Here is a 25,345-nt window from a genome sequence, read left to right on the forward strand (position 1 = left end):
AGCCTGAACTGTCATGTAAATAATGAGTTCTTTTAGATGGAATGTACTAGATGAAGCCTTTTAATAATCTCTCTAGGTTATACTGTGCAGTTTCCATTAAGTATAAAGATTTTATTCAAATCAAGGTAGCAGAAATACAAAATAACTGGTGAAAATTATAAAGTAGAGACGACGAAAAATTCCACCTTATTTTCAGATGTTTAAAATCCTGAGCATCATTTTGCTCTCATGGATTTCTATGTAAACTGGGAATTTATACATGGCATTAGTATCTTGGCAGTTTTTCCAAATACAACCCCAATTACCATATACTAAATTTTCAATTGTATTTTTTTTTCAGTGTTACTATAAGAGCAATTTTTAAAAGACCATACAAACTAAATTGTAATGTCTTCAGTGTCTCAGATTACTACCTTCATTTAGCCTGATAAAAGTAAGAAATGCAATAGTGAATATATCTCAGCTCTCCTTAAATGAGTTAATGGGAGACAGGTACCTAAGTTCAACCACTTTCATTGTAAACTAAGTTAAAAAATTTCTTAAAGTTTTATTCTTTCATAACATCTGGGCAACAAACATTAAAAATTGTAACACAAAATCTGTTATGGTAACATGATTCATTTGGTAATTAGCTGCCCAAGATGTAGAGTCACAACACAAGCAAATTTAACTTACAACATGCTCTGCCAAAAGACAAATGTAAGTATTTCAGAATATTATTCCAGCCTACTGTTCCACCCAGTTGAGTGGATAAGTCATGTCCCTTATCCGGTCTCTATTCTCTTCTAGTAAAGGCACCATACAGTGCTGACTGAGCCTAACCTTTAATCCTCCACAGTCTGTTTATACAGTGGGGCCCCTCAATGCAAACCAAGTCCTTATACACACAAAACCATGTAAATAGTACTTCTGAGTGATTCAGAGTAATTCTGACTATATACAATTCTACACACTCTGACTTGAGCAGCACCAGATCCCACTGTAACATTTTGAGAGATTTAATTCTGTTCTGATTGTTTGGTGTCCTGAGGATTTCTGTCCTCATTTGAAGAGCTGATTTGGTAAGTATAAAATCCAGTAAAGCCGAAAGCTGCATCACTGAAGTTGCGTTGTCTTGATCGGGATAATACTATTGAAGTCCAAGAAAAAAGGTCCTTCTTGTTTAGGCAAAAAAGTACTAGGAATGATATTGTAGATCCCCGCAGGTATATTTTCTAATTCCAGGTAGCAAAACCCACACCTATATGCAGGGAAATGAGAACAAAGTTTACAGAAGATGATGCCACAAAAAATAAAGTATAAATCAGATGCAGTCAAAATGCAAACATTACCTATAATCACCACTAGACTTCCTCTGAAAGCCATGGGGACCAGGATCTCCCACCACAGACACTGTTACAACCTCAAATCCAACACTATATTGCCTGGCAATAAAAAGAAACAATTACTGTTGTTATTAAGTAGTCTCAAATACATACCTAAAAACAACTAAAGTGTAGATATATTATTAAATTGAGTATATGCTTTCTAAAGCTTTAGGAGGTGGAAACCACTGTGGAACACATGCATATACTGTTTTTATTCTTAATTATACAAGATGCCATTTATATTTTTATATTGATTTCATATTTTTTAATTGAAGCCATGAAGATTAATTAGTATTAAACTTTAGAAGAAACAGTATTTTTACCACAGGCTCTTGGAGAATACTGTCAAATTTAAATAATAAAATACAGTCTTTGCAGAAAAAAAAGAGAGAGCCTGAAATCTGAATTTACAGAAGTAATTAGCATATGGTAGACATGACATTCCAAATCAGTAGGGAAAAGAAGGATTATTTAGATGGTGAGGAGGTGACAAATTTAGGAAAAATAACTGACACTGTATTCACACCAAATATAAAAATACATTCCATCTAGATGTAAAAAGCAAACCACAAAAGACCTAGAAAAAAATATGGTACAAATCTGATACTGGGGTGAGATTTCCTGCCCGTAGCAAAATAAATCTGAAAAGACAGATCGGATTACTTTAAAAAGAAAATTTTCTCTACATTAAAAAAAAATAAAAAAAATAATCTGGGGAAAAATACTTGCAAATATGTGATACGTGCCTAAAGTTAAGAAAACCATGACAATTCCAAGAGAAAAATGGGCAAAAGACATGAATAGGGAAAGCAAAAGATACACACTGTCAAACACTTTTATGTCAAATCCTTTTACTTCAATCTACGAATTGAATACAAAAGAGCAACAACTAGATAACCTTATTTCACCTACCAAACTGCAGAAAACTAGCTTAACCGTCTATAAAAGATTAGTGTTTGTAAAGAGGCAAAATTAAGGCTAATTTTACTTAGAAGTATTATTTTTATTGTTTTTTAAACCTTTTTAAGTTGAGAAATAGAACACAATGTACACACAACATACAGCCTACATAACACATAAAGTGAACACACAGGTCGTCACCACCCAGATCAACGCAACTCTCAACACCGTAGAAGTCCCTGTACATGCCTTTCTCATTACAGCTCCTGTCCCCACAGAGCTAACATTTAACAATGTCCTACCTTCCTTTAAGAGCATGTTGACATATGTTAGTTTCAGATGTACAACAGTGATACAAGTTCTCTATGTTACGCTCACCACAGTGGGTGCACTCACTCACTGTATGGTGCAGCAGTATTAACGACTATATTCTCTGTTGTACTTTTCATCCTTCACTTATTTTATACTGGAAGTTTGCTTCTATATAGTCTGACAACCTAAGCACGCATCTTTAAATAGTAGTTTCATTTTGTTTGCTCCTCACTTAAATGGAATCATATAGTTGATGTTCTATTATATACGGCTTCTCCTCAGCATTGTTTTTAAGACTTATCCATCATGTTGGGTAGCTATTATTTATTTTCATTGTTATGCAGTGCTCTATTTTATAATCTTCAATGCTACTGATGAACACTTGGGTCGTTAAAATGTTTGGGTCTTACAACAGTTTATCAGCCATTTTGGATTGTTCCTCTTACGACATGCCTATCCGAGCTTTCATTTTTTAAACTGTGGACTCTTTTTAATAACTAGTGTAGAGTATTTACAAATCCTTCTATGTGCTCTTTGTGTCTTAACTTTTTATCCTGAAGTCATTAAAATATCTCCTTTATTAACAGCCCAACTGCAATAGATTTTTAGATCTGATGTGAGAAAGTGGTCTAATTATCTTTTTGGCACATGAATACTCCAACCATCCCAGCACATTTATTCAACAGCCTATCCTTCCCCTGCTCCTCTGCAATGCCATCTTTTTCACTAATCAAGTGCCTATATATGCCTAGGTCTGTTTCAAAACCCTATTCTGTTCCATTAAACTCATGAAGATATTAACTTAAGAAAGTTACTTAATCACAAACCTTGGTCCTCTTAGCTCAATCAGTAATGGCCCGGTCTTTTCTATATGGAATTGGTAGATGGGGTTATTTCTGTGAGTTTCTTGGAAATTTCCACATCCTCCAGCACTCTGGCCACTCCACTTTCCATTAATCTTTAATAAAAAAAAGTTTTTGTATTAGCCAAACTTCCCATTCTCCAATTCTACTTTAAGGACTTCAAAAAGGGAATGGTGTCACCAAGATGGCAACAAAGGTTCCTCCTGCTTTGCTCCCGTTCACAGGGACAACTAACAGCTATTCCAGAAGAGGATGGTACTGAGAAATTCCTGAACATGGATGTGAGGCAGAAGTACCCTCCTGCACCACAGAGCCCAAGACAGGTTACATTAGAAGGACAAGAGAAGCAGCTACATGTTGACTGCACCATCTCCAGGCCAGCACCAGGTGGTGATGTCTCCCCAGAGCTTCTGATTCTTCAGTGAACAAGCTTCCCCTAAGAACTGTGATTTGCTTTACAAAAGCCCCTACCTGATCTCACACCATAAGGATTACAGGAGAAACTGCGACAAAGAAAAGGGTGGAGCTTGCAACAACCAGCATGGGGACCTCACCTCAGCAGGCTGAATTCATCATACCTGCGGCACCCAAGTAGTAATTGCAGAACCAAGTTAGGGGTATGCTTCACCCAGGAGCTTGGCGGGGTGCAGATCTGCCTGATTTGTATAGCCAAATGGTTTTGCTGGCCTTACAGCCTGGATTGCCCACATCAGGCAAGGAGCTGAATCACAGCCCCAACTGCTGTCGATGCTGCCTTCCAGCTCCATCTGACCAGAAGGGCTGGTGACAACTACTGTATGCTGTGCATTCCAGTGGCCAAGAGTAGGCAGAACCAAGAGTTCACGGAGCAAAGCCAGTGGGCCCTGTCTGGTTACAGCTTGGGGTGTAGGTGGGCTTATGTCAAGATAACAAAAGATGCTTCTCCTGCTGAGCCCAGGCAGGAAATCTGATTTATAGGCCTGCTCATCACTGAATATAGCCTTCAGGTTCTCTGACGAGTGAACTGAACCAGTGCACACGGAGAACTGCATAACCCAACAGCCCTTTCATAGTGGCGCTTGAACAAAAAGCACAGCTTGTGGGTTTGCCCTGTCTGCAGAGCAGAAGTGGTGGCCTCACCTGACTGGGAATTCAGTACAGGTCCCCATACAAAGAGATGCACAACCCCTGGGTCCTGTCCTGTTGCCCTACCAAAGCAGGGAAACTAATTCATAGCCCCATCTACTACTGATTATAGTATCATGTCCCGACTTTGTAGTAAGTCCGACCAGAGAATCTAAGCAACTGTGGAGCCTGTTCCACAGCCTCATTTGGATAGGACCAAGCCAGCCAGCAGTCCTACCCAGCTGTTCTCAGTTCATGGCACAACCACCATTCCCATCCTCAGAGTCCTAACAGCGGCCTTGCCCCAAAACAGGCCATCATGGCAGGCCCAGTCTGCCCAAGGACAATACCAGCAGACACCCAGAAACCTAACTGGTTTAACTGTTAGTAAGCTAACTAGTGGAAAAAGTCCTGCCACAGCAAAGCTGGAAAGTTAGCCTAATCACTCAAATGTGCAGATTTACAAACCTAAAAATGAAGGATCACAAAAAATCAGGTAAATGGGACATCATCCAAAAAATGAGCAATGCTCCAATAACCCTAAGAAATGGAGATCTATGAACTGTAACACAAAGAATGCACAATAATCCTTTAGGAAGCTTAATGATCTATATGAAAACATACAATCCCCAGGGATGCAAGGATGGTTCAACACATGCTAATCAGTCCAATGTGGTAAGTCACAATAGATAGAATGGAAGAATCTTATTCTTCCATTAGAAGAATCTGTCCACAGGCACAGAAAAAGCACCTGACAAAATTCAATATCCATTCATGGAAGAAACGCTTTCCTAAGAAATGTGGAATAGAAGGAACATATCTCAACATAATAAAGTCCACATATGACAAGCTTATAGTTAACATACACAATGATGAAAAGAGAATGCCTCTCTTCTAAGATCAGGAATAAGACAAAAATGTCCACTCTTACCACTCCTATTCAACATATTCTGGAAGTCCTAGCTGGTGTAATCAGACAAGAAAAAGAAAATGTAGCAAACTGGAAAGGAAAAATAAAATTGTCTCTATTTGCAGATGACACGATTTTATATGTAGAAAAACCTAAAGACTCAAACAAAAGACTGTTAGATCTTATCAACAAATTCAGTAAAGCTGAAAGATACAAAATTAAGATACAGAAATCAGTAGCATTTCTATGTTAACAATGAAGTTTCTGAAAAATAAATCAATCTCAAAATAACAAAAATAATAAGATACTTAGGAATAATTTTAAGGAGATAAAAGAGCTATCATCTGAAAACTACTATTAAACATTAATCAAAGAAATTGAAAATAACACAATAAATGGAAAGATATCCTATGTTCATAGACTGAAAGAGTTAATATTGTTAAAATGTCAATACACCAAAAGTTACCTATAAATTCAATCCAATCCCTATTAGAGGACTCCAATGACTTTTTTTTTTAAACACAAAAAACACTTAAAAAAATTTTTTTTTAAATTTTATTTATTTGACAGAGATCACAAGTAGACAGAGAGACAGACAGAGAGAGGGAGGGAGATGCAGGCTCACCGCTGAGCAGAGAGCCCGATGCGGGGCTTGATCCCAGGACCCTGGGATCATGACCTGAGCCGAAGGCAGAGGGTTTAACCCACTGAGCCACCCAGGCGCCCCACACAAAAAACACTCTTAACATTTACACAGAACCACACAAGACTCTGAATAGCTGAAGAAATCCTGAGAAAGAACAAAGCAGGAATAACACACTTCCCGATTTCAAGCTGTACTATAAAGCTATAGTCATCAAAATATAGTACTGACAGTATAAAAACCACATATAGGCCCCAAAGAATAAAGAGCCTGGAAATAAACCCAAGCATACATGGTCAATTAATATTTGATAAGGGAGCCAAGAATTCTCCCTCAAATCTTCCTCTACAGATGACATCTAGCACACCCTGCAAAACCAGTCTCAAATTCTATTTTCAAGGTTCATTTATGGACGTCTGGGTGGCTCTGTTGTTAAACATCTGCTTTCAGTTTGGGTCAAGATGCTAGGGTTCTGGGATGGAGCTCTGTGGTAGGCTCCCTGCTCAGCAGAGAGACTACTACTCCCCTTGTCCCTCCCCCAACTCATGCTTGTGCACTCTCTCTGAAATAAATCTTTTAAAAAAATAAATATAAAATGAAGGTTCATCTACATGATGAATCCTTCCCTAATGACCAAAGTCTGCATAATCTTTTTACATTGAGCCTTATTTCTTTTCACAGAATCACTAAATGTTGTTCACTGAAGATCTTGTATTCCAACCCAGACCTGAGGCCACTTACATTTCCGGTATTACTGTCAAGTCCAGAATGTTTTATTTTGTAAGAAAATTCTTAAATGTGAATAAAATGAGAAAAGGAGAAAAAGACCAGGGAATTCTAACCGTTCTCTGATATTATGACCCAGAGAAAGAATTCTTACCTGTTTTGATAAGGTGTACAGTGAAGGAATCTTTGAAAAAGTAAAGCTGCAGGCTGAATATACCTAGATTTTAAACAAAATTTATTGTATTGATAAAGTTTATAAAAAACTCCATAGTGCATTTTGCTTATAAAAACTCCATAGTGATAAAGAATATACTAGAAGACTGAAAAATCAGTTGGCATAAAAGTAATTATTCTGTACACAGGCTTAATCAACTAGGAATTGAGCAGCTAGGGATCTTTTTCTGGCTTTCTCTGCTCCTATGTGTGACTCAGGACAATGTCCCTAGGCCTTGGTTTCTGCATCTGAACAAAAAAGGTGGGTAGAAGCAGCCACCCAATGTCCCTTTCATCACTAAAAATCTATTCAAGTTGAGCTCCCTTACTGATGTATGGGAAAAAACCTATGCAGAACAAAATTACAATAACCTTCTTCCACCCCAACCAACCAACTAACCGGCCCAGCTATAAGAGAGCAATATGTTCATAGGCAACTGATTTCCTTTCACAGAGTTCAAAGTTGTGTTTTTTAAGTCAATTAAAGTATTACATAGGATAAAGGAGTTCTTAACTGCTTGTTCTGAGATAGAATAATTTATTTCAGTGTATCACATTACCTCAGGACCAAACTATTATTCTGAAAATTAAAATGTTCATTCAATATGTCATTCAAAATAAAAATATTACTTTTCAAAAGCATTAATTTCTCTGGGAAGCATCGTAATTTAATGCTGAATTAATATAAGCATACATACACAAAAATTAATAGATAATTTTCAGAAATACATTTTTTTCTATAGCTAATCCCACTAAGAAGCAGAGCACATTATGTACTTGAAATTATTGTGTTCTGTCATTGTATGTTGGTTTACTCACCCGGACAGTATAATGGATTGTATTCTGCTTTTCATACTGAGAAACCACTAATGTAAAGGTATGGGTCCCAGGTGTGGTCAGCTTTATCTTAGTCAAATAATGAGGGCTGTTAATTCGAATGCCATCAATGTATGGAGGCGGGTCACCTACAAATAAGTAGGTTTACAGAAAAGGATACTTTAGTTTTTATACTTTTTAAATTAAAGTTTTATAGGTCATGATAGGAAAAAAAATTAAATGGATGGACATTCCTCTCCCTTGATTCCATCTTTAAAACATAATAGTACAAAGGAATTTCAACTTCAAACTTTATAATTAAAAATTTTAAATAACTGCTAGTAAGTAAAGACTATCTTTTGGAATACACTCAATGAGATAGAAGATAATACCTACTAGTCCTGTGCTGAATTTTCTCCAGTAGAGGATTTTAAAATCAAGATTGGTGCTTTTTTATTTTGAGGCAATATTTTTTACGATACAAAGTAGTATGTAAAAATATATCTATATTCCTCACCATTCAGAACTAAATTAAGATTTTTGGGAGTCATACTAGCTTACTTATAAAACAAAGTCCCTTTTAAACACCACCCTTAGTCTCATTCTGTTCCACTCTGATGGGTTAATGGGCATCTTTTCTTTCTTTCTTTCTTTTTTTTTTTTTTTTAAGATTTTATTTGACAGATAACAAGTAGGCAGAGAGGCAGGCAGAGAGAGGAAGGGAAGCAGGCTCCCTGCTGAGCAGAGAGCCCGATGCGGGGCTTGATCCCAGGACTCTGGGATCATGACCTGAGCTGAAGGCAGAGGCTTTAACCCACTGAGCCACCCAGGCTCCCCTGGGCATCTTTTCCGTATTAAACACACACACATCCCTAAAAATGAATGAGTAAATGTTATTTCTGTGGGTATATATCTAAAAAAAGGACACCATATTGTCTTATTTTAAAGCTTTCATCTTTTACTCAATGTTTTTTAGATTCACGTTCTATATAGATACGGTTTATTCCTTTTAAAACTCTCTGTAAGAGATACCATTATATGAATATGACTTATTTATAATCTTATTAGTTATTCTGACAATCTCACAGATTATTTCCAGTATTTTGCTATTTCAAACAATGCTGCATGATATAGTCTCTGATGTTTTATTGCAATCAAGCCAATACAATAAAATTATTTCATGCATGTCAATTATTACATGTCATTTAAAATCAATGCTATACCGTTTAGCTTATTTAGGAATACTGAATACTTATATAATCTATTGAAAAAAATAAACATTTTAGTATCTCAAACAGGTAATAAATATCTAATGCTTAGAGTGGTGTGATCTAGTGTGAGGAGAAAAACAAAAATCTTGGACAAGATTTTTAACCTTTCTGTGCCTCAGTTTACTCTCTTGTCAAATGGGAATGACAGAAGAGTGTTTTTTAATTCACCTGAGTGTTGTAATGAAAATAAAATTGTAAACCAGAAATTATTTTTTTCTGAAAAGGCAGTATCATTAAATGTTAAGAGGGAGCATTGTTTAAAAAAAGTCCAAATAAAAAGTTCAACAAAAATATTTTTAAGTTCAAAAGCCATATAAATATCTTAATGCTAGGAATAGCTACTCACAATATTTGTGTTTTTTTGGTTGTATAGTGGCCAACATAATGAAAAATGGGAAATTTGGCTAATTTACCTTTAATCCTTGAAATCGTATGTGCCATGCCCATTCTGGAATATCAAAATCTCTTGATAATGACTGACTGATAGGAGTCAGGGCCTGTCCTCCGCCTCCCCCCCTCACCCCGTGTCAGGGGGATGAATAACCATGTTTTTCTCTCACTAAATAAAAATAAGACTTAACGAAACCACTTTCTTTTGCCCAGCCTTCTTGAAAGAACGGTCAATAATTGCTTCCTTACCTCCCAGTCTCTCCTCAATCCACTCTATTTGCACTTCTAAGCTCACCTCTCTACCAACTCTGTTCTTGTTAAGGTCAACAATGACTACCAGGATGCTAAGTCCAATTATTTCTTCTCTAACCTATCTTACCTCTAAAATAACAATAGATGCATTTGTCCACTCTTTTCCCTCATGAAACACTGTCCTCACTTGGGCCATGTAAATCTTACTTTATTTCCTCAGGTACTCTGTTCTAATTTTTCTGCAGTAACTCTCTTCTGCTCAACCTTAAGCTGTCTGAATCCAAGGGTCAGGTCCTGGGTGTTCATCTCTGTACCTACAACTCTCTCCAATGGCAGTGTATACAGTCCTATCTTCAAAAGGCATCTGTATACCCCTGATTATTCAATCTGCATCTATAACCCCAACCTTATCTCAGAACTCTACCCAAAAATCCAATTGTTTCTTTGGTTTCTATACCTGGATTTCTAATAGGTATTTTAAATAAGTAACAACAAGGGCGCCTGGGTGGCTCAGTGGTGTAAGCCGCTGCCTTCGGCTCAGGTCATGATCTCAGGTCCTGGGATCGAGTCCCGCATCGGGCTCTCTGCTCAGCAGAGAGCCTGCTTCCCTCTCTCTCTCTCTCTGCCTGCCTCTCCATCTACTCGTGATTTCTCTCTGTCAAATAAACAAATAAAATCTTTAAAAAATTAATAAATAAATAAATAAATAAATAAATAAGTAACAACAAAAAAAATTAACTTTTGCTTTTACTCCACAACAAAACTGCTTCCTCTGCCCCATGCTCAGTTTTTGCTTATCTCAGTATATGTTATAACAGCTTTTTATGAAGTAAGCCTAAAAATGAATGCAGATTAAAATTCATTAATTAATTAAAATTGAATTAATTAATTCAAAATTAACTAAGATCCTGAAAATCCTATTGAAACCCAAATCTGCCCACTCCTCCTCATCTATACTCCCCTATTATGCTAAGTTCTTTCTCAAAATCACTAATTTTGGGGATGCCTGGGTGGCTCAGTTAGTTAAGCAGCTTCCTTCAGCTCAGGTCATGATCCCAGCATCCTGGGATCGAGTCCCACATTGGGCTCCTTGCTTGGCAGGGAGCCTGCTTCTCCCTCTGCCTCTGCCTGCCACTCTGTCTGCCTGTGCTCACTCTCGCTCCTCTCTCTCTGACAAATAAATACATAAAATCTTAAAAAAAAAAAAAAATCACTAATTTTGTACTTTTCCATTTTTTGCCCCTGCCAATATAATTCTACAAAGAATGGTCTTAAAAAAAAATTTGTATCATGTCATTTTCCGGATCAAGGCTCTCCAAAGATTTCCTATTACACTTAGAACAAAATCCAAACCCTGGTGTGGCTTACAGAACATCTGTCATCTGAGCCTGCATACCTTTCTGACCTCTTGATACCATACCACCCTAGGCCTACTGGCCTTATTTTCGTTTCTAAAAAACACTCTTTCCCCCTCATTTTAGAGTCCCCCCACTTGTTATTCCCTCTACCTATAATGCTTTTGCCTTTATTTCTTTGCATGACTGATCCCCTTTTGTCATTCAGACTTCCTCTTACCCCTTCTCAAAAAGGTCTTCCATGGCCACCCAACCAAAGCAACCTATCAGTCACAAACACATAACCCTACTTATTTCTTTAGAGACACATCACTACCTGGTATTTTTCTTATTTCTGTCTCTCCAACAAGCACATAAACTAACAGCTCCTATGCTTAATCTATGGTAAACTTTTTTTTTTTTTTAATGTGAAAGGAAAGTGATTTCAATATAGTATATTAAATGCCTCAGGAGCCCTACAGAGGGAAAGAGTCACGTTGCCTGGCAGAAAGGTTATCACAGAAAATAACATATAAGCTGGATCTTAACCATGTATTATATTATATATATATTATATAGACTAGGGTAAGAGGAGTAAGTGGGTAGAGGAGAGGGAGGAGAGAGAGACTTGGGAGAAGAAACTGTATGAAAAGAGGGGAAGCAAGGGCATGGAATGTTCAGGAGTAATCAGTACCTCACTGAAGGCAGTATGAAAAGCTGTGGCCTGAGATAAAAGGCAACAGAAAGGTTAAGGTCAGGATATCAAAAGTCTTACAAACCATGCCAGAGTGCTTAGATTTTATCCAGGGGCCCACAGAAAATCACAGGATTTTTGATCAGATAGGATTTAAGTTTTAGAAATAAAACTCTGACAGCAATATGCAAGAATACAGGAATCTCAAATTCCTGAGGTCTCTAAATTAAAATCAGAACAAAACACCAAAGTAGCATAAATACCACCACGTCTGTTCGAATGGTTTTTATTAGCCTATCAGCATTATTTCTGTGTATTATCTACATAAAGTTTGTCATTTTAATCAGGCAAATAAAATTTTAATGTTTGTTTGAATGTCTGTCTACTAAACATACCTGGGTAATAAACTTTTTTCCCATCAGTCTTGTATACAACCATTGTGATAAATTCTCGATTATTTGCAAAATCATCCTGGAAGTACAAAGTATCCAATATAGTTAGGAAAATGGGCTCAAAATGCTCTTAGTAGGGAAAAAAAATTCTAATTTTAAGAGCATTTCAGCTACTTAGTGCTGTAAAAACTGCTTTTCTGAATTAAACTCATTTCAATGGATGACCACATTGTATAAAGTAATACATTAGATAAGACTCTGAGGCTATTAAGATTATAGTTATGGTTTACAGAATCAGGCCTAATGATTTAACATCTTTAAACCCCCTTCAGAGTATTCTAATGATAGTATTCTTAAGACCTACATAATCAAGCTCAAAACCCTGACAAAGCATAAACTCACATTCTTCTTCAAGATTTTAAGTATATAAATTTCCTTAGAGGCAAATACACATTTATGTAATACAACACTATCTTCAAGTCACCTATATAAATGAAACAGGCTGGTGACCAAATTACATATCTTATTCACAATGGTCTAATTATATTTTTTAAAGTTTCTGTATGGGACACATAAGAAGGTACCTTGTCTGTTATATGTCTACTAAGCAAAACCCAAACTGCAGCACCCCCTTGTGGACACTGCACCTCCAGTTTGTACTGGGGGTTGTTGGCCAGACTATAGGCATCTTTCACAGGTCCTTGCTTGGCATCCCAAGTACTAAAAAAGAAAGTCAAGAAAGAAAACAGTAATTAAATTTTTCATTGAGCTAAAACAAACTATTTTAAAAATTTTTGTGTTTCCTAAAAAAAAAAAAAAAAATGTTTTGTGTTTCTAATACAACTAGGTTATCAGGATTTTTGTTTTATTGCTTAAATAATTTTTGGGATAACCAAAACAGCATATAAAGAAAATAACTATCACATGGCAGTCATTTGCAGGAATGACAAAAAGAATGCTAATCTTCATAAGTTAATCCTTATATTTTACATGATAAAAGTGGAGACCACTATAAAGCATATTCTGAAATATACAAAAAAAGTTACCTATGAATACATGTTGATTCTTTAAAAAGACCTGGATTCCAGCTCAAATAAATCACATCATAATACTGGCAGAGATCATCCCATGAAATCCAAAATATTCCTGAAAATTAGATGCCTGTTAATCCATACAATATCTTAATGACAAATAACTTCAGTTAATACATTTCATATTATTAAAGCATGTTGAAGATTGAATGATATCAAAATTGAAAAGATGTATTTACCATTGTCTATTTTCTGAGCTGTTCGAGGATCAAAGTTTAAATATTTTTGTAACTCTGGGGTCCAGTTTTTTATATCATTTTCACTGTATCTTCCTTTCCAACGTAAATGACTCCAAGGATTTTTCAGCTGGATAAATCGCAGCCCCTATTAAGAAAAAAAAAAAAAAAAAAGATAAAGTTGCAAAACAGTTTTACCAAATTTTTATTAGTTATATCATGCATTTTCTAAGAGAGGTTGCATTTTGAATACTGATCAATACTTTTCCTTCCACATCAATTTACAATATTCTTTAATCAATATTTTCACTACATAACTTATCTGATGCCTACCTATTCCCAAGAGCTATGCTGTCATATGGTAGTCACTACCCACAGGTGGTAATTAAAATTTTTTTTAAATAAAAAAATAAAAATCAATTCCTTAGTCACACTACTCACATTTCAAGTGTTCAAGGACCATGTATAGCTATCAGCTTATGCACTGCACAGATACTGAACACTTCCATCATAGTAGGAAGTTCTTTTTGACAGTGCTGCCTTAGAGCACCATAAATTGCCCACCCTTTCAAAGTCTACTCTACTCTGGCCCCACTTTACTTTCCAGTACTCATACCCTTGGCTCTAATCTAGTCTTCTCTCTCATCATCCCCACAAATAATCCTTATTTACCCATGCTATCCCCCTTTCCTGGAAAGCCCTCTCTGTTCCCTTGTAACCACCCTCCTCCCTTAAGATCCTTTCAGATACTCCTTAGCTTTTTTCTCCACTGATTCTCTCAATGAAGACTGCAGCAGTGAAGAAGAGAAAAAAACAACAACAACATGGACTTTGGAGTCAGAAAGAAATGGGACCAAATGCCAGCTCTATTAATTAGCTTTATGGACCTTTGGTGGGTCATTTACTCTCTGATCATTTGTTTACTCACACATAAAATGAAGATTACAATATCTCCTAGAACACTGTTGTGAAGATTAAATGAATTAACATATCCAAAATACGCAAAATATTTAGTAATTAGTAATGGTCTTCTTTTAATTACTACTACTTCTCTAAACTTTGTAACATTAATATTCTATATTACTTTAGTTTAAAACAATTAATATTCTATCTTGTTTCCTACTTGTATAAATGCATGAGTTTTGTCTCCCCAATGAGACTGTAAACTTGAAATGGTAACACTACTGTCATTTTTCAGAAGTCCTGAGTTTATAAAACAGACTATTAAGGTTATGGTAAGTGCTCAGCAAATACTGGGTGCGTCTACAGAACTCAGTACTTGAACTCAGAAAACCAAAAGAGCCTGTAAATCCAAAAGAGTGTTTGTCTTGTTTCAAGTAGTCAAATTAGGAAATTGTATTCATTTCCTAATGATGTCAAACTATTTGGGGGACATTTTTGAAAGATACAGTCCTCAGCTATTTTAAATGTAGCAAATCATGGCCTGGGAAAGATGTGGTATCTGGACATTCATTTCTCTCAGGAATCTTCAAATTCCTTTTCTCAATTTCTTCTTACCACTTGTCCACTATTGCCCCTGCCACACAGATATTTAACTCCCCTCCCTCCCGCCATAAAACCTAGTTCTACATAAGTAGGATATCTGCCTCCTGATCCCAGGGTCCTGGGATGAGTCTCGCATTGGGTTCCTTGCTCAGCAGGGAGACTGTTTCTCCCTCTGTCCCTCCCCCTGCTCATGCTCTCTTTTTCTCTCTCTGAAATAAATAAAACCTTTTCTTTTTAAAAGATTTCATTTATTTGACAGAGAGAGAGAGACAGTAAGAGAGGAACACAAACAAGGTGAGTGGGAGAGGGAGAAGCAGGCTTCCTGCTGATCAAGGAGCCGGATGTGGGGCTCAATCCCAGGACCCTAGGATCATGACTTGAGCCGAAGGAAGATGCTTAATGACTGAGCCACTCAGGTGCACCAATAAATAAAACCTTAAAAAAAAAAGTATATTCAGAACCCTAACACTTTTTAAAGAAGAAATATAAAGGAGAGATAATTGCTAAGCTCTTTTGGGGCAGGTCCCAGTCATCACTGACATTTTTAGGATGCTAAGAAGGAGCTATAGATTTTGTTTGAAGAGCCTGCAATTCAGAGGCCCTGAGTAGGGAGAAAAAATGTTAAGACTAAAAAAGGATCTCCTTTATGATAAAACATTCCATTTTCAAAATTATTTCCAAGGGGGAGCAAATGAAAAGAGTTGGACAGATTAAAAAAATCCCTTGGTAAGACATGTTGGACTTAGAGATGGCAGCTTGAAACTGAGATGCAGCTTCACAATAGACTATGGAACGTAACCTCAAGGACACAACAAAATGACCCAAAGGACTGCTGAGACTAAAAGTGTGAAGATCTTAAAATATTCAAGCTAGTTAGAGACAAACAAAAAGGAAACATTTGTATTAATAAAATCTTATTAAGTGAAGAAATTCACAAAACGTAGAAGATTGGCAATAGCTTTTGTCTAAGATTGGGTCTATGTGCACAACAGAGGTTCTAGAGATAAATGCCTAATGAGATAATATTTTTGGAAATATTTTAAAATTTAAGTCAGGACTAAGGAACTATCTCAAAATACAGACAGCAAAACTAAGATAAAAATGATGAACTAAACTAAAACAGCTACTACCTGAAATTCTTTACTGACATTCAGCAAGCTTTTAAATGTTTTGTTTTCACATCAAACCACAGGTGCCTATTTTACTCATAAGTTATTTGTTTGGTTTCCTTTAAGCAATCACAACAAACAGCCTTATTATTCAAAGTAAATGACACAATCTTCACAGAAAATTTCTTCAAATTCAAGCTTACTTCTATATTGAATTTCATTATCTAAATTTAATTGTCTTGTTATTACCTCACTGTTGATCACCTACCAGGATTTTTTTTAATTAACTTTTTTTTGAAGACTTTATTTGTCAAAGAGAGAGAGAGCACAAGCACAAGCAAGGGGAGGGGCAGAGGGAAAGGGAAAAGCGGGTTCCTTGCTGAGCAAGGAGCCTGATGTGGGACTCAATCCCAAGACCTGAGCCAAAGGCAGGTGCTTAACTGACTGAGCCACCCAGGCATCCTGATCACTTACAAGGATGTTTTAACAATAAAATAACATACACATAGTATTAATGTGTATGTTACACAGCAAATGTTATGGCCAATATTTTGACTCACGTTTGTGGAAAATTCTAAAACACATTTCTATACCAAGCACAAATCTCTCAGCTTATTCAATTTCACATTTTTTTTTTTTACTTTAGGTAATCAATTTTTATGTTTTTAAAGGAAAACACTATTTATTTTATACACAATGGTTAGGGATACGGTAGTGGCTGATTTAGAAAGCCTTGAGACTAAATAAATGTTGCAGCAGGTCCCTACTGCTTTCATACTTCATGTAATTCCACATGCTATATAAGAAAATCAATCTAATTAACACACAGCAGAACAATGTCATTGCTGATCGATCACTACTTCCTTCTGCAAGTTTAAGCAGGGGAAAGTGAACACATGGCTAGTTAAACTTTCCAGTGACTACACAGCTTAGGTACTCTCTATCATCAGGGATAAAGAATCCTCCCTTAACAATCTCTGTACTTTCGAATCCATAGAACAGATCTCTTTTTCATTTAAAAAGAGATAATCAATAACCCAAGAAGTAATAAAGTCAACTATTCCAACATCTGAGCAGAGAAAGAATCTGAAATGCCTGAGAGCATGTTAGGGCTGCTAGGAAGAGAAACATTTGCAAATCCATTGGCATATTTCTTATTCATAGATATTCCCTTATTTTTTTGTCCTTTCGTAAATATTTACTGAATGTCTACCATGCTCTAGAGCCTAATGCTGTGACTACCCCCAACATCAGCAAATAGCTCAGAACCTAGAGGGCTACGTGTTTACCTCAACAAATTTTGAGACAAATTTAATGACTTTAAAGAGGCAAAAGGCATTTCTGTTTTGTCATCAATATCTGCTATCACTGCCATTACATTTCCCATCTTTTTATTTCATAATTTCTAATGGTCAAGGTCAAATTATTTAATATAATAGGTAGAATGATTTTTAAAACTTCATCTGAGCCTTGATGTGTCAGTATTCAAAAGCTATTATACTACTGATGAGCACTGGGTATTGTATGTAAGTGACGAATCACTGAATTCTACTCTAGAAACCAATATTGCACTGTATGTTAACTACCTAAAATTTAAATTAAAAAAAAAAAAAAAAGGCCTATTACACTATTTGGGATCCTTGCAATATCTTACAATCAGGTATGAGAAAGAAGAAAAATATGTAAAGCAAAACCTTGAACTCTCTAATATCCAAAACAGCATATGCATGTGTGGGAACCAGACCCCACTTCTCTCCTTCAGCTTCAGTCATCATTCCAGTTGATGCAGTGATGAGCACATCCCCTTTGTGAAACCTGGAATGACCCCAATAGACAAATAAGTAAAGGAAAACATCAGATTTATACCATCAGATCACACTATCTTTCCTTTAGTCTAATAGTTTACATGAAAATTTCTACAAATTTGACATCTTTTCTAAAATGGGATATTCCCAACACTCCTTAGAGAACAAGAACTACGCTTCTTTTCACAACATATCAGATAAATTATTACATTGCCCCACCCTTCTCCAGTTTTAGATAATTGTAAGGTAGAAACTTACCAATGAAGGAAAGCAAATGCTAAGTTTTCAAATGATTTACAAATGAAGTTGAAGATGTCAAATACACTTTGACAAATCTTCGAAATTTTCTAGTTTCACTACTGAATATGTATTACTGCACAACCTTCCCATCTCTACCTATGGATTATTCATTGAAGGCTTAAAAGCTGTCGTCTTCTTTATATTCTCATACTTCTCTTTTTCCATGTTCCCTCAAAGTAAGTACTTAAGAAGTATGAAACAATTTGCCCATATGACATATTCCAGATTCAAATGTTTTGGATTATTTATAATCTGGATTAATTGTCATATCACTGAGGATGACTTAGGGCTGGCCATAGCAAGTACATAAAGTGAAGTTCATTTTCAAAACACAATTTCCTGGGGGTACCTAGCTTACTCAGTTGGTGAAGCATGTGACTCTTGATCTGGGGGGTCATGGAGATTGAGCCCCAAGTTAAGTGTAGATTACTTAAACAAACAAAAACAAAAATGAAAACACATAAAACCAGAATTTCCCTAAATAACTAAAAATGCAGCCTCTGTATTATCTCTGCTAAAAGATGAATTTGTAAAAACTGCCTCTTTTACTATCGAAGAGAGAGAGGAAATGTTTACCTTTGATAAAGCATTCTGAAAGAATTATCCTTACTGAAAGTCTGGCTATCTGAATGCATAGCAATCCTTTCTGGTATCCAGCCAGTCAGTGCATGAAGATCAATATTCTGCCAACATAAACACATTTTCAGGACTGTCAATATTGTTTCCAACCTCTTTAATAAATCCCCATGGTAGCTATTAAATATCATCAATTGTTTTCGACCAGTAATACGTTTCTTATTTAACTCAAGTTTCTACCCCGATTTAAGCACAAGTTTATTCCTTATAATCTGTTGTTTTTTCTGAACACAACAACTGTCCTACTGGTAAATACAATGAAAACTAAAAGCTAAAAACATGTTACAGATAAAAGCTGCTTTAATAATGACACTGTCAGTCACTTAGTGAGTTCTTAGAACAGCCACTTTTCTAAAGTCTTACATATATTCTCATTCTTTCTCTCTCTACGCTGCACTGGGTAAATTAAAAGGCACTGAATTAGAAACTAAACTATAAATATATTTGAAGAACAGAACAATTGAGCATGTAGGCCAAGAAGATATTTTAATATCCTGTTACATTTAAGTATGACCTATACATTCTTTGCCTAGCATTATAAGAACCAGGAGTGTGAAGAAAGCCTGGTATTAGGTGGGAAACTAATCAGCTATGAAGGATGGATAACTTGCATACTTTACTTCATTTAATTTTCCCAACTCTGAAAGGTGGGTATTATCCTCATATTACAGACAAGCAAAGATGCTAGGAATGGTTACATACCTTTTCTAAGGCCACAGTCTGGTTAGTGTCCTAATTCAAAGTTATACTAATCTAATTTTTGGCATAAGCTCAGTCTACCTCATCCAACTAAAGGACACTGGCACACACCTTGATTTTGTAGGTTAAGCAGTGTTAAGACTGGGAAAAACTAAAACACAAACTCCTTGAACCTGAATTTATAATCCAAAGAATACACATAAGGATGACAATATGACACATCCCTTTGATCTGAAGAGACTTCTTTGGAAAGGTATGCTGTATCTAATTGGTCCTGTATCTCAACATGACAGCAGACTTGCATTTTAGGCTTCCCTGAATCCTTTACAATGCAGTATCCTTGTGAAACAAAATAGTTTTCCTTAATAAGGTGATTGATTAACATTTTTCAGAGGTTCAGATTCTGTTTCATTTTCCTTTAAATAAAAATATCATCTATAATCTCTCACATTTAAAATAGTCATATTAGATAGCATAAGTCTGTGTCTGGATCCTCCAGATACTTACCGAATTGGATCCTGGGAAATCATATCCTCCCATGACCTTCATATATGCTTTTTCTATGAGAGAAACCCATAATTCACTTTTGTTGTTAGAATAAGAACAGAGCAATTCTCCCTTATGATCAACAGGTAATTGATCATCAATGATCACCTAGAGAAAGAAAACATTAATTTCCTTAAGTGGTACAAAATACCTTAAACCCTTTCTATCAAGGGAAAAAAATACCCTTTCATATAGATGAAATAAAAGACACAATATGCCCATTATTAAAGTAATGATAGCTTCATATTTCTAGAATCTGCTCAATTTATAAAAATTATAAAATAATTAAAAAATGTCTTTATTCCATTTTATAGGCTAATCTCTGTCATGTGATCACCTTGAGCCAACTGGTTAAATGGATCTATATCATCAAAATTATTACAGATTCTAGAAATGTACATTTTATCTAAAGTAATTATAAAAGGGCCTCACTTTTAAGGTAAATAATATTTCTACATATAATTTTAACCTAAAACTGCAAAAAGACTCATGTTATGTACAGTTGTAAAAGAAGAACATTATGGCCAAAAGATACATTTGAGTAATACAGGAAGTGATCACCACAAAGATACAGTTTCTAAGTCACACCAGAAAGTGATTTGGGAAATGAGAATAGGAAAAATTCTGATCTAATACTAACAAGAGGATTATGCAACTACATTTTCAAAGATTCTTTAAACAATGGGTTAAAGACAGAAAAAATCATTCCCAATGATTCCGCTTAATTTTTAAGTAATCATCTAGAGCAGCGGTTCTCAAAGGGTTTTCTTAGCAACACCGGCATCATCTGGGAACTTGTTAGAAATGCAAATTGTGGCCCCACCCCACAAACTGAGGGGTACAGGACAGCAATCTGTGTTTAATTAAGCCCTCCACATGATTTTATACATACCAAAATCTGAATATTACTGAGCCACTGAGCAACTTCTCAGACTGAAAGTATCAGGGGATTTGTTTAAATATAGATTCTGATTCAGTAGGTTCAGGAAGGCGTTAAATTTTTCAATTCTAACAAGTTCTCAGATAAGTGCTCATGTTGATCCATGGACCTGAGCAGACAAGAGCTAGAGAATCCCAACAATGCCAGGCCATTACCTAAGTTCATAGTTCTTACAGAAAGCAGTATAATTTCAGACTGTATATATTTCACAAAAGAAAACATAATCTGAAAGACTTCTTAGGTTTGAGGTTATGACTATATATATAAACTCTTGTGACCTTATAGTTTGCCCTATTTCTTTTCCCTTTTAATCAATTAAGAACTATCAGATTAAAGTTTAAGCATTAGTAATCATTAGCCCAATGTTACTTTTTGAAACTTTCTATAAATTTCCCAAAATCATCTTTAAAAAGACTTTCTTAATTTTTAATTATTAACATACGATGTTAATGGTAGCAATATGCATAACACCATAACATTTCTTAATGATTCTACTCAATATTCAAAGGTGGGGAAGGAGAGAGAAGGGGTTGGGGTGGGGAGAGATATTATTCACCTTTCTTGGGACACCATTGAGGTGAAGTTTTACCATATACTTTCCACATGGATTGTATTCTGGCTCACCATCCTTATTCTGAGGGTAAATTATGCTTTTGTAAGGAAAATAAATATTGAAATACCAAATTAATATTCATATAAACTACTACGCAGGATATTATATTTTCTTTAGACATATGCTATTGTCTTGGCAATTTTATAAAAACAAACAATATTTTTCTGTGATAGGCTTAGGAAAAGAATTTCACTCTAATCAAAGTGCTTATTTAATATAAAGAAAATATCTTATGAGATCATAGAGCAGGGCACAAATTTCACAATACTCTGAAAAATACTAAGTTTCTAATTATAAACTCTAATAAATTTTCTAATAAGTGGATATATTTTATGCCAGCTGAAATAATCTTCTCTCACTGGCTCAAGAGCCATTTCAATCAAGAACTAAGGCAACTAACTACAACTCTGACAGAGATAAAGTTAACACAATTCTGATAAAGCTACACAAAATTATTTAGTAAGACATTTGTATCAGTATCAATTATTTTTACACTATATATTATTTACTTATATAATCTATTTATCCAAGATGGCAAATAGCTTAAAACAAAGGTCTGTGTTTAATTTATCTTTGTGATCTCAGGACTTACACAAAAACCACTAAGGAAAAGATGCATGAAATATTATAATGCTTAGTTTGTATAATAAATGATCTTTAGCTAACAAAACTTTAAAAAATTGAGAGGAAAAACTATTTCAGTAACAGCAATCTAAAGCAGTTTTAGCCAAAAGAAAGATTTTCTGTTTCCCAGGTACCATATTAAAAGTTAAAAAGGTGGCATTTTAATATATTTTATTTAACCAAACTTATTTATTTAATATATTTTATTTAACCAAACTTATCCAAAATATTGTTTCAGTGTGCAATCACTATAAAAATTTGAGGTATCTTCCAATTTTATATTTTTTGGGCTTAGTTTTCAAAATCTGATGTATTTTACATTTACAGCTCATTTTGATTCAGATAGACCTTTTCAAGTATACAATATCCACATGCAGCTAGTGGCTACCATATAGCATAATATAATTATAAATATGATATGATTTTACTTTGACCAATTTTATTTCAAAACATACCTATTTCATATATATTAACACATGTATATACATTCTTAAGACTATTTTATGAAATCTTTCCACATTCACAAGTCATCTGTTTAACATACAATGCCACAATATTCTTAAGTGATATGCCTTCTTCACTTTCTATGCAGATAAAACCAAAGCTGTTAACTTCTAGTCAAGAAACAATTATATGAAAAGGGCCAAAGGGACAAATACAAAATTTTACCTGGTAATCAACTTCTTATTAAATCGTCTTTCATAAGCTGCACTGATAGCCAGTGATGCCACAAAGGAACAATCTGATACTATTGTCTGTTAATAAGAATGTGTTAATATATTAATTCATTCATGTAATTTCAACATTACAACAATATTTAAGCACTACACCTATGCCGCCTTTTTATACTGAGTTAACTGCTGCTTGAATACCAAAATGAACAGAAATGCTATATTGCAAACTATTTTCTTCAAATAAATTCCAGAAAAATTGAGTAAAATCCCTCAATAAAGTTAATTTAGAATAAATATGTATTTCTTACATGGATAAAAGCATACTCACTGAATCCACAAGTTTTTAATAATTTAAAGGCATTTTTTAAAAAGTTTATTATAATACGACCAACTAAACTGAATATGCACATCAAAAGATTCTTGAATCACAGTATTTCAGGACCATTACTTTTTAATTTTTTTAGGATTGTATTTACTTATTAGAGAGAGACAGTGAGCACAAGCAGGGCTGGAGGGTGGGCAGAGGACTTCCCAGACTTCCTCTGGGATGGGCAGAGGAAGAAACAGACTCCCCACTGAGCAGGGAACCCAAAGCGATCCCAGGACTCTGAGATCATGATGTGAGAGGAAGGCAGATGCTTAACTGATGAGCCACCCAGGTACCCCAGGATCATTATTTTTATACTAACTGGAAGACATCTGTATGTCAATGCAAAACTTAACTGAATAAAGTTTGCAATAAAGCCATATTGTTGTTACACCACTGAAGTTTTTTGAATAAGCTTAGTATCTTTCTTTTTAAAAAATACCTGTTTCTCGGGGTGCCTGGGTGGCTCAGTGGGTTAAGCCTCCTACTCTTGATTTCAGCTCAGATCACGAGACCAAGCCCTGTCTTGGCCTCCATGCTCAGCATGGAGTCTGCACGAAATACTCTCTCCCCCCATTCTTCCCTCTCCTCTCCCACTTGTGTTTGCTCTCTCCCATATAAAATCTTAAAAAAAAAAAAAAATCTATCCTCTTATTAAGGTGAGGCTGAGATCCTCAACTTTCTCATCTGCAAAAATATTCTGATAAAAAGGGTCTATATAAAAATCTGCAATTCCTCAAATCAGTTATTCATACTCATTATCTCAGTATGCAAAGTGTGCAGAATTTTTCCAATTATACTCATGCATCTTGACACATAATAAAAACTAAGAAAATCCCCAAATCTATATTCAAATTACTTCAAAATGTTAGCTTTCATATAAAAGCATATAAAATGTTTACCTGCTTTATGCTAAAACTGGACACAGTATAAATCATTGTAGGATTGTTGGTGAGGTCTTCTGGTCGTACCCATTTGGAAAATGTAGCTTTTTGTTTAGGTGATAATGGTAGCTTGCCCCATCTATCACTGAGGTAATAATAAAAATTAAATACTACTACTACTAAAATTAATCTTTAAAAAATGACACAAAACAAAATTAAGTTTCCTAGAGATTTATTCATTTATTTTTTTGGTATAATGATCATAGCTATTATATCATCCTAAAATAAAGCTCTGGTAAAATCTGGCTCTTTACACTTCACCATGAATCCAGTCAACGTGTTCATTCTTCTCAATTAAAAAAATATAAATTTATTACTGCAAACAGGAAAGAAACTTAAATTCACTCATATTTACTTTAAGAATATACTTTAAAAGTTTACATTAGCATATTTAAGAAATTCAGTTTCAGTAAAATGGAACTATTAACAATAATAAAAGCTGATTCAATTCAAAAGGACCTAGGAAGCTATAGATTCTTGTGATGGGTCTTGATAAACTCTTTTCTGCAAGGCTAACAATGAGAGTAGCTAATTACTGATTAATAATCATGTGCCAGATATCATGCTAAAGTATTTTATATATACTGTTCACTTAAACTTTAAGACAATTCCATTAAAACAAATATTTCTGGAAAAGGCTTAAAAGTGATTTAATAACTTGCCAAGGTCACATAGCCAAAAAGTGGCAGAACTGGCATTTGAATCCAGGTTTAGGGTGCCAGATCCACCATTTTTATCTATTACCCTCTAACTGTGTGTTGGGAATATGCTGTGTGGTATTTCTCGAAGACTGATGTATAGCACAAGATAAAAAACATCTACCTTTCCTCAAACCTATTCTAGAACAAGGGTAATAGTCTTGAGATTTCACAAGATTTCTAGGGTAATACAAAGTCTATGATATGCAAAATGAAGCAAATAAACATTTTTAAAAAATTTTATTTATTTATTTGACAGACAGAGATCACAAGTAGGCAGAGAGGCAGGCAGCCAGGGCTGGGGGGAGGGGGAGCAGTCTCCCTGCTGAGCAGAGAGCCTCATTCTGGGCTCATCCCAGGACCCTGAGATCATGACCTGAGCTGAAGGCAGAGGTTTAACCCACTGAGCTACCCAGGTGCCCCTATAACA

At 35.2% G+C, this 25,345-nt stretch overlaps 1 protein-coding gene across 2 annotated transcripts in view; it reads right to left on the reverse strand.

Moving 5' to 3' along the window:
- Nucleotides 1–96: 96 nt before the first annotated feature.
- Nucleotides 97–25,345, reverse strand: part of CAPN7 (calpain 7) — a 42,294-nt gene continuing 17,045 nt past the window's right edge. The window contains exons 7-21 of one of the 2 annotated variants that reach the window (XM_059390904.1): nucleotides 24,176–24,302; nucleotides 22,902–22,987; nucleotides 21,552–21,645; nucleotides 20,017–20,163; nucleotides 18,751–18,857; nucleotides 17,764–17,884; nucleotides 13,458–13,602; nucleotides 13,234–13,333; nucleotides 12,772–12,907; nucleotides 12,191–12,266; nucleotides 7,858–8,003; nucleotides 6,980–7,042; nucleotides 3,407–3,537; nucleotides 1,332–1,424; nucleotides 97–1,240 (exon numbers count right to left, since the gene is read on the reverse strand). In XM_059390904.1, coding sequence (XP_059246887.1) covers nucleotides 1,096–1,240; nucleotides 1,332–1,424; nucleotides 3,407–3,537; nucleotides 6,980–7,042; nucleotides 7,858–8,003; nucleotides 12,191–12,266; nucleotides 12,772–12,907; nucleotides 13,234–13,333; nucleotides 13,458–13,602; nucleotides 17,764–17,884; nucleotides 18,751–18,857; nucleotides 20,017–20,163; nucleotides 21,552–21,645; nucleotides 22,902–22,987; nucleotides 24,176–24,302 — 1,717 coding nt within the window. In that variant the 3' untranslated portion in view covers nucleotides 97–1,095. The remainder of the gene's footprint in view (nucleotides 1,241–1,331; nucleotides 1,425–3,406; nucleotides 3,538–6,979; nucleotides 7,043–7,857; nucleotides 8,004–12,190; nucleotides 12,267–12,771; nucleotides 12,908–13,233; nucleotides 13,334–13,457; nucleotides 13,603–17,763; nucleotides 17,885–18,750; nucleotides 18,858–20,016; nucleotides 20,164–21,551; nucleotides 21,646–22,901; nucleotides 22,988–24,175; nucleotides 24,303–25,345) is intronic. The other variant, XM_059390905.1, reaches the window with a different exon arrangement.

The sequence above is a fragment of the Mustela nigripes genome, chromosome 2 (assembly GCF_022355385.1).
Source record: "Mustela nigripes isolate SB6536 chromosome 2, MUSNIG.SB6536, whole genome shotgun sequence".
Classification (NCBI taxonomy): Eukaryota; Metazoa; Chordata; class Mammalia; order Carnivora; family Mustelidae; genus Mustela; species Mustela nigripes.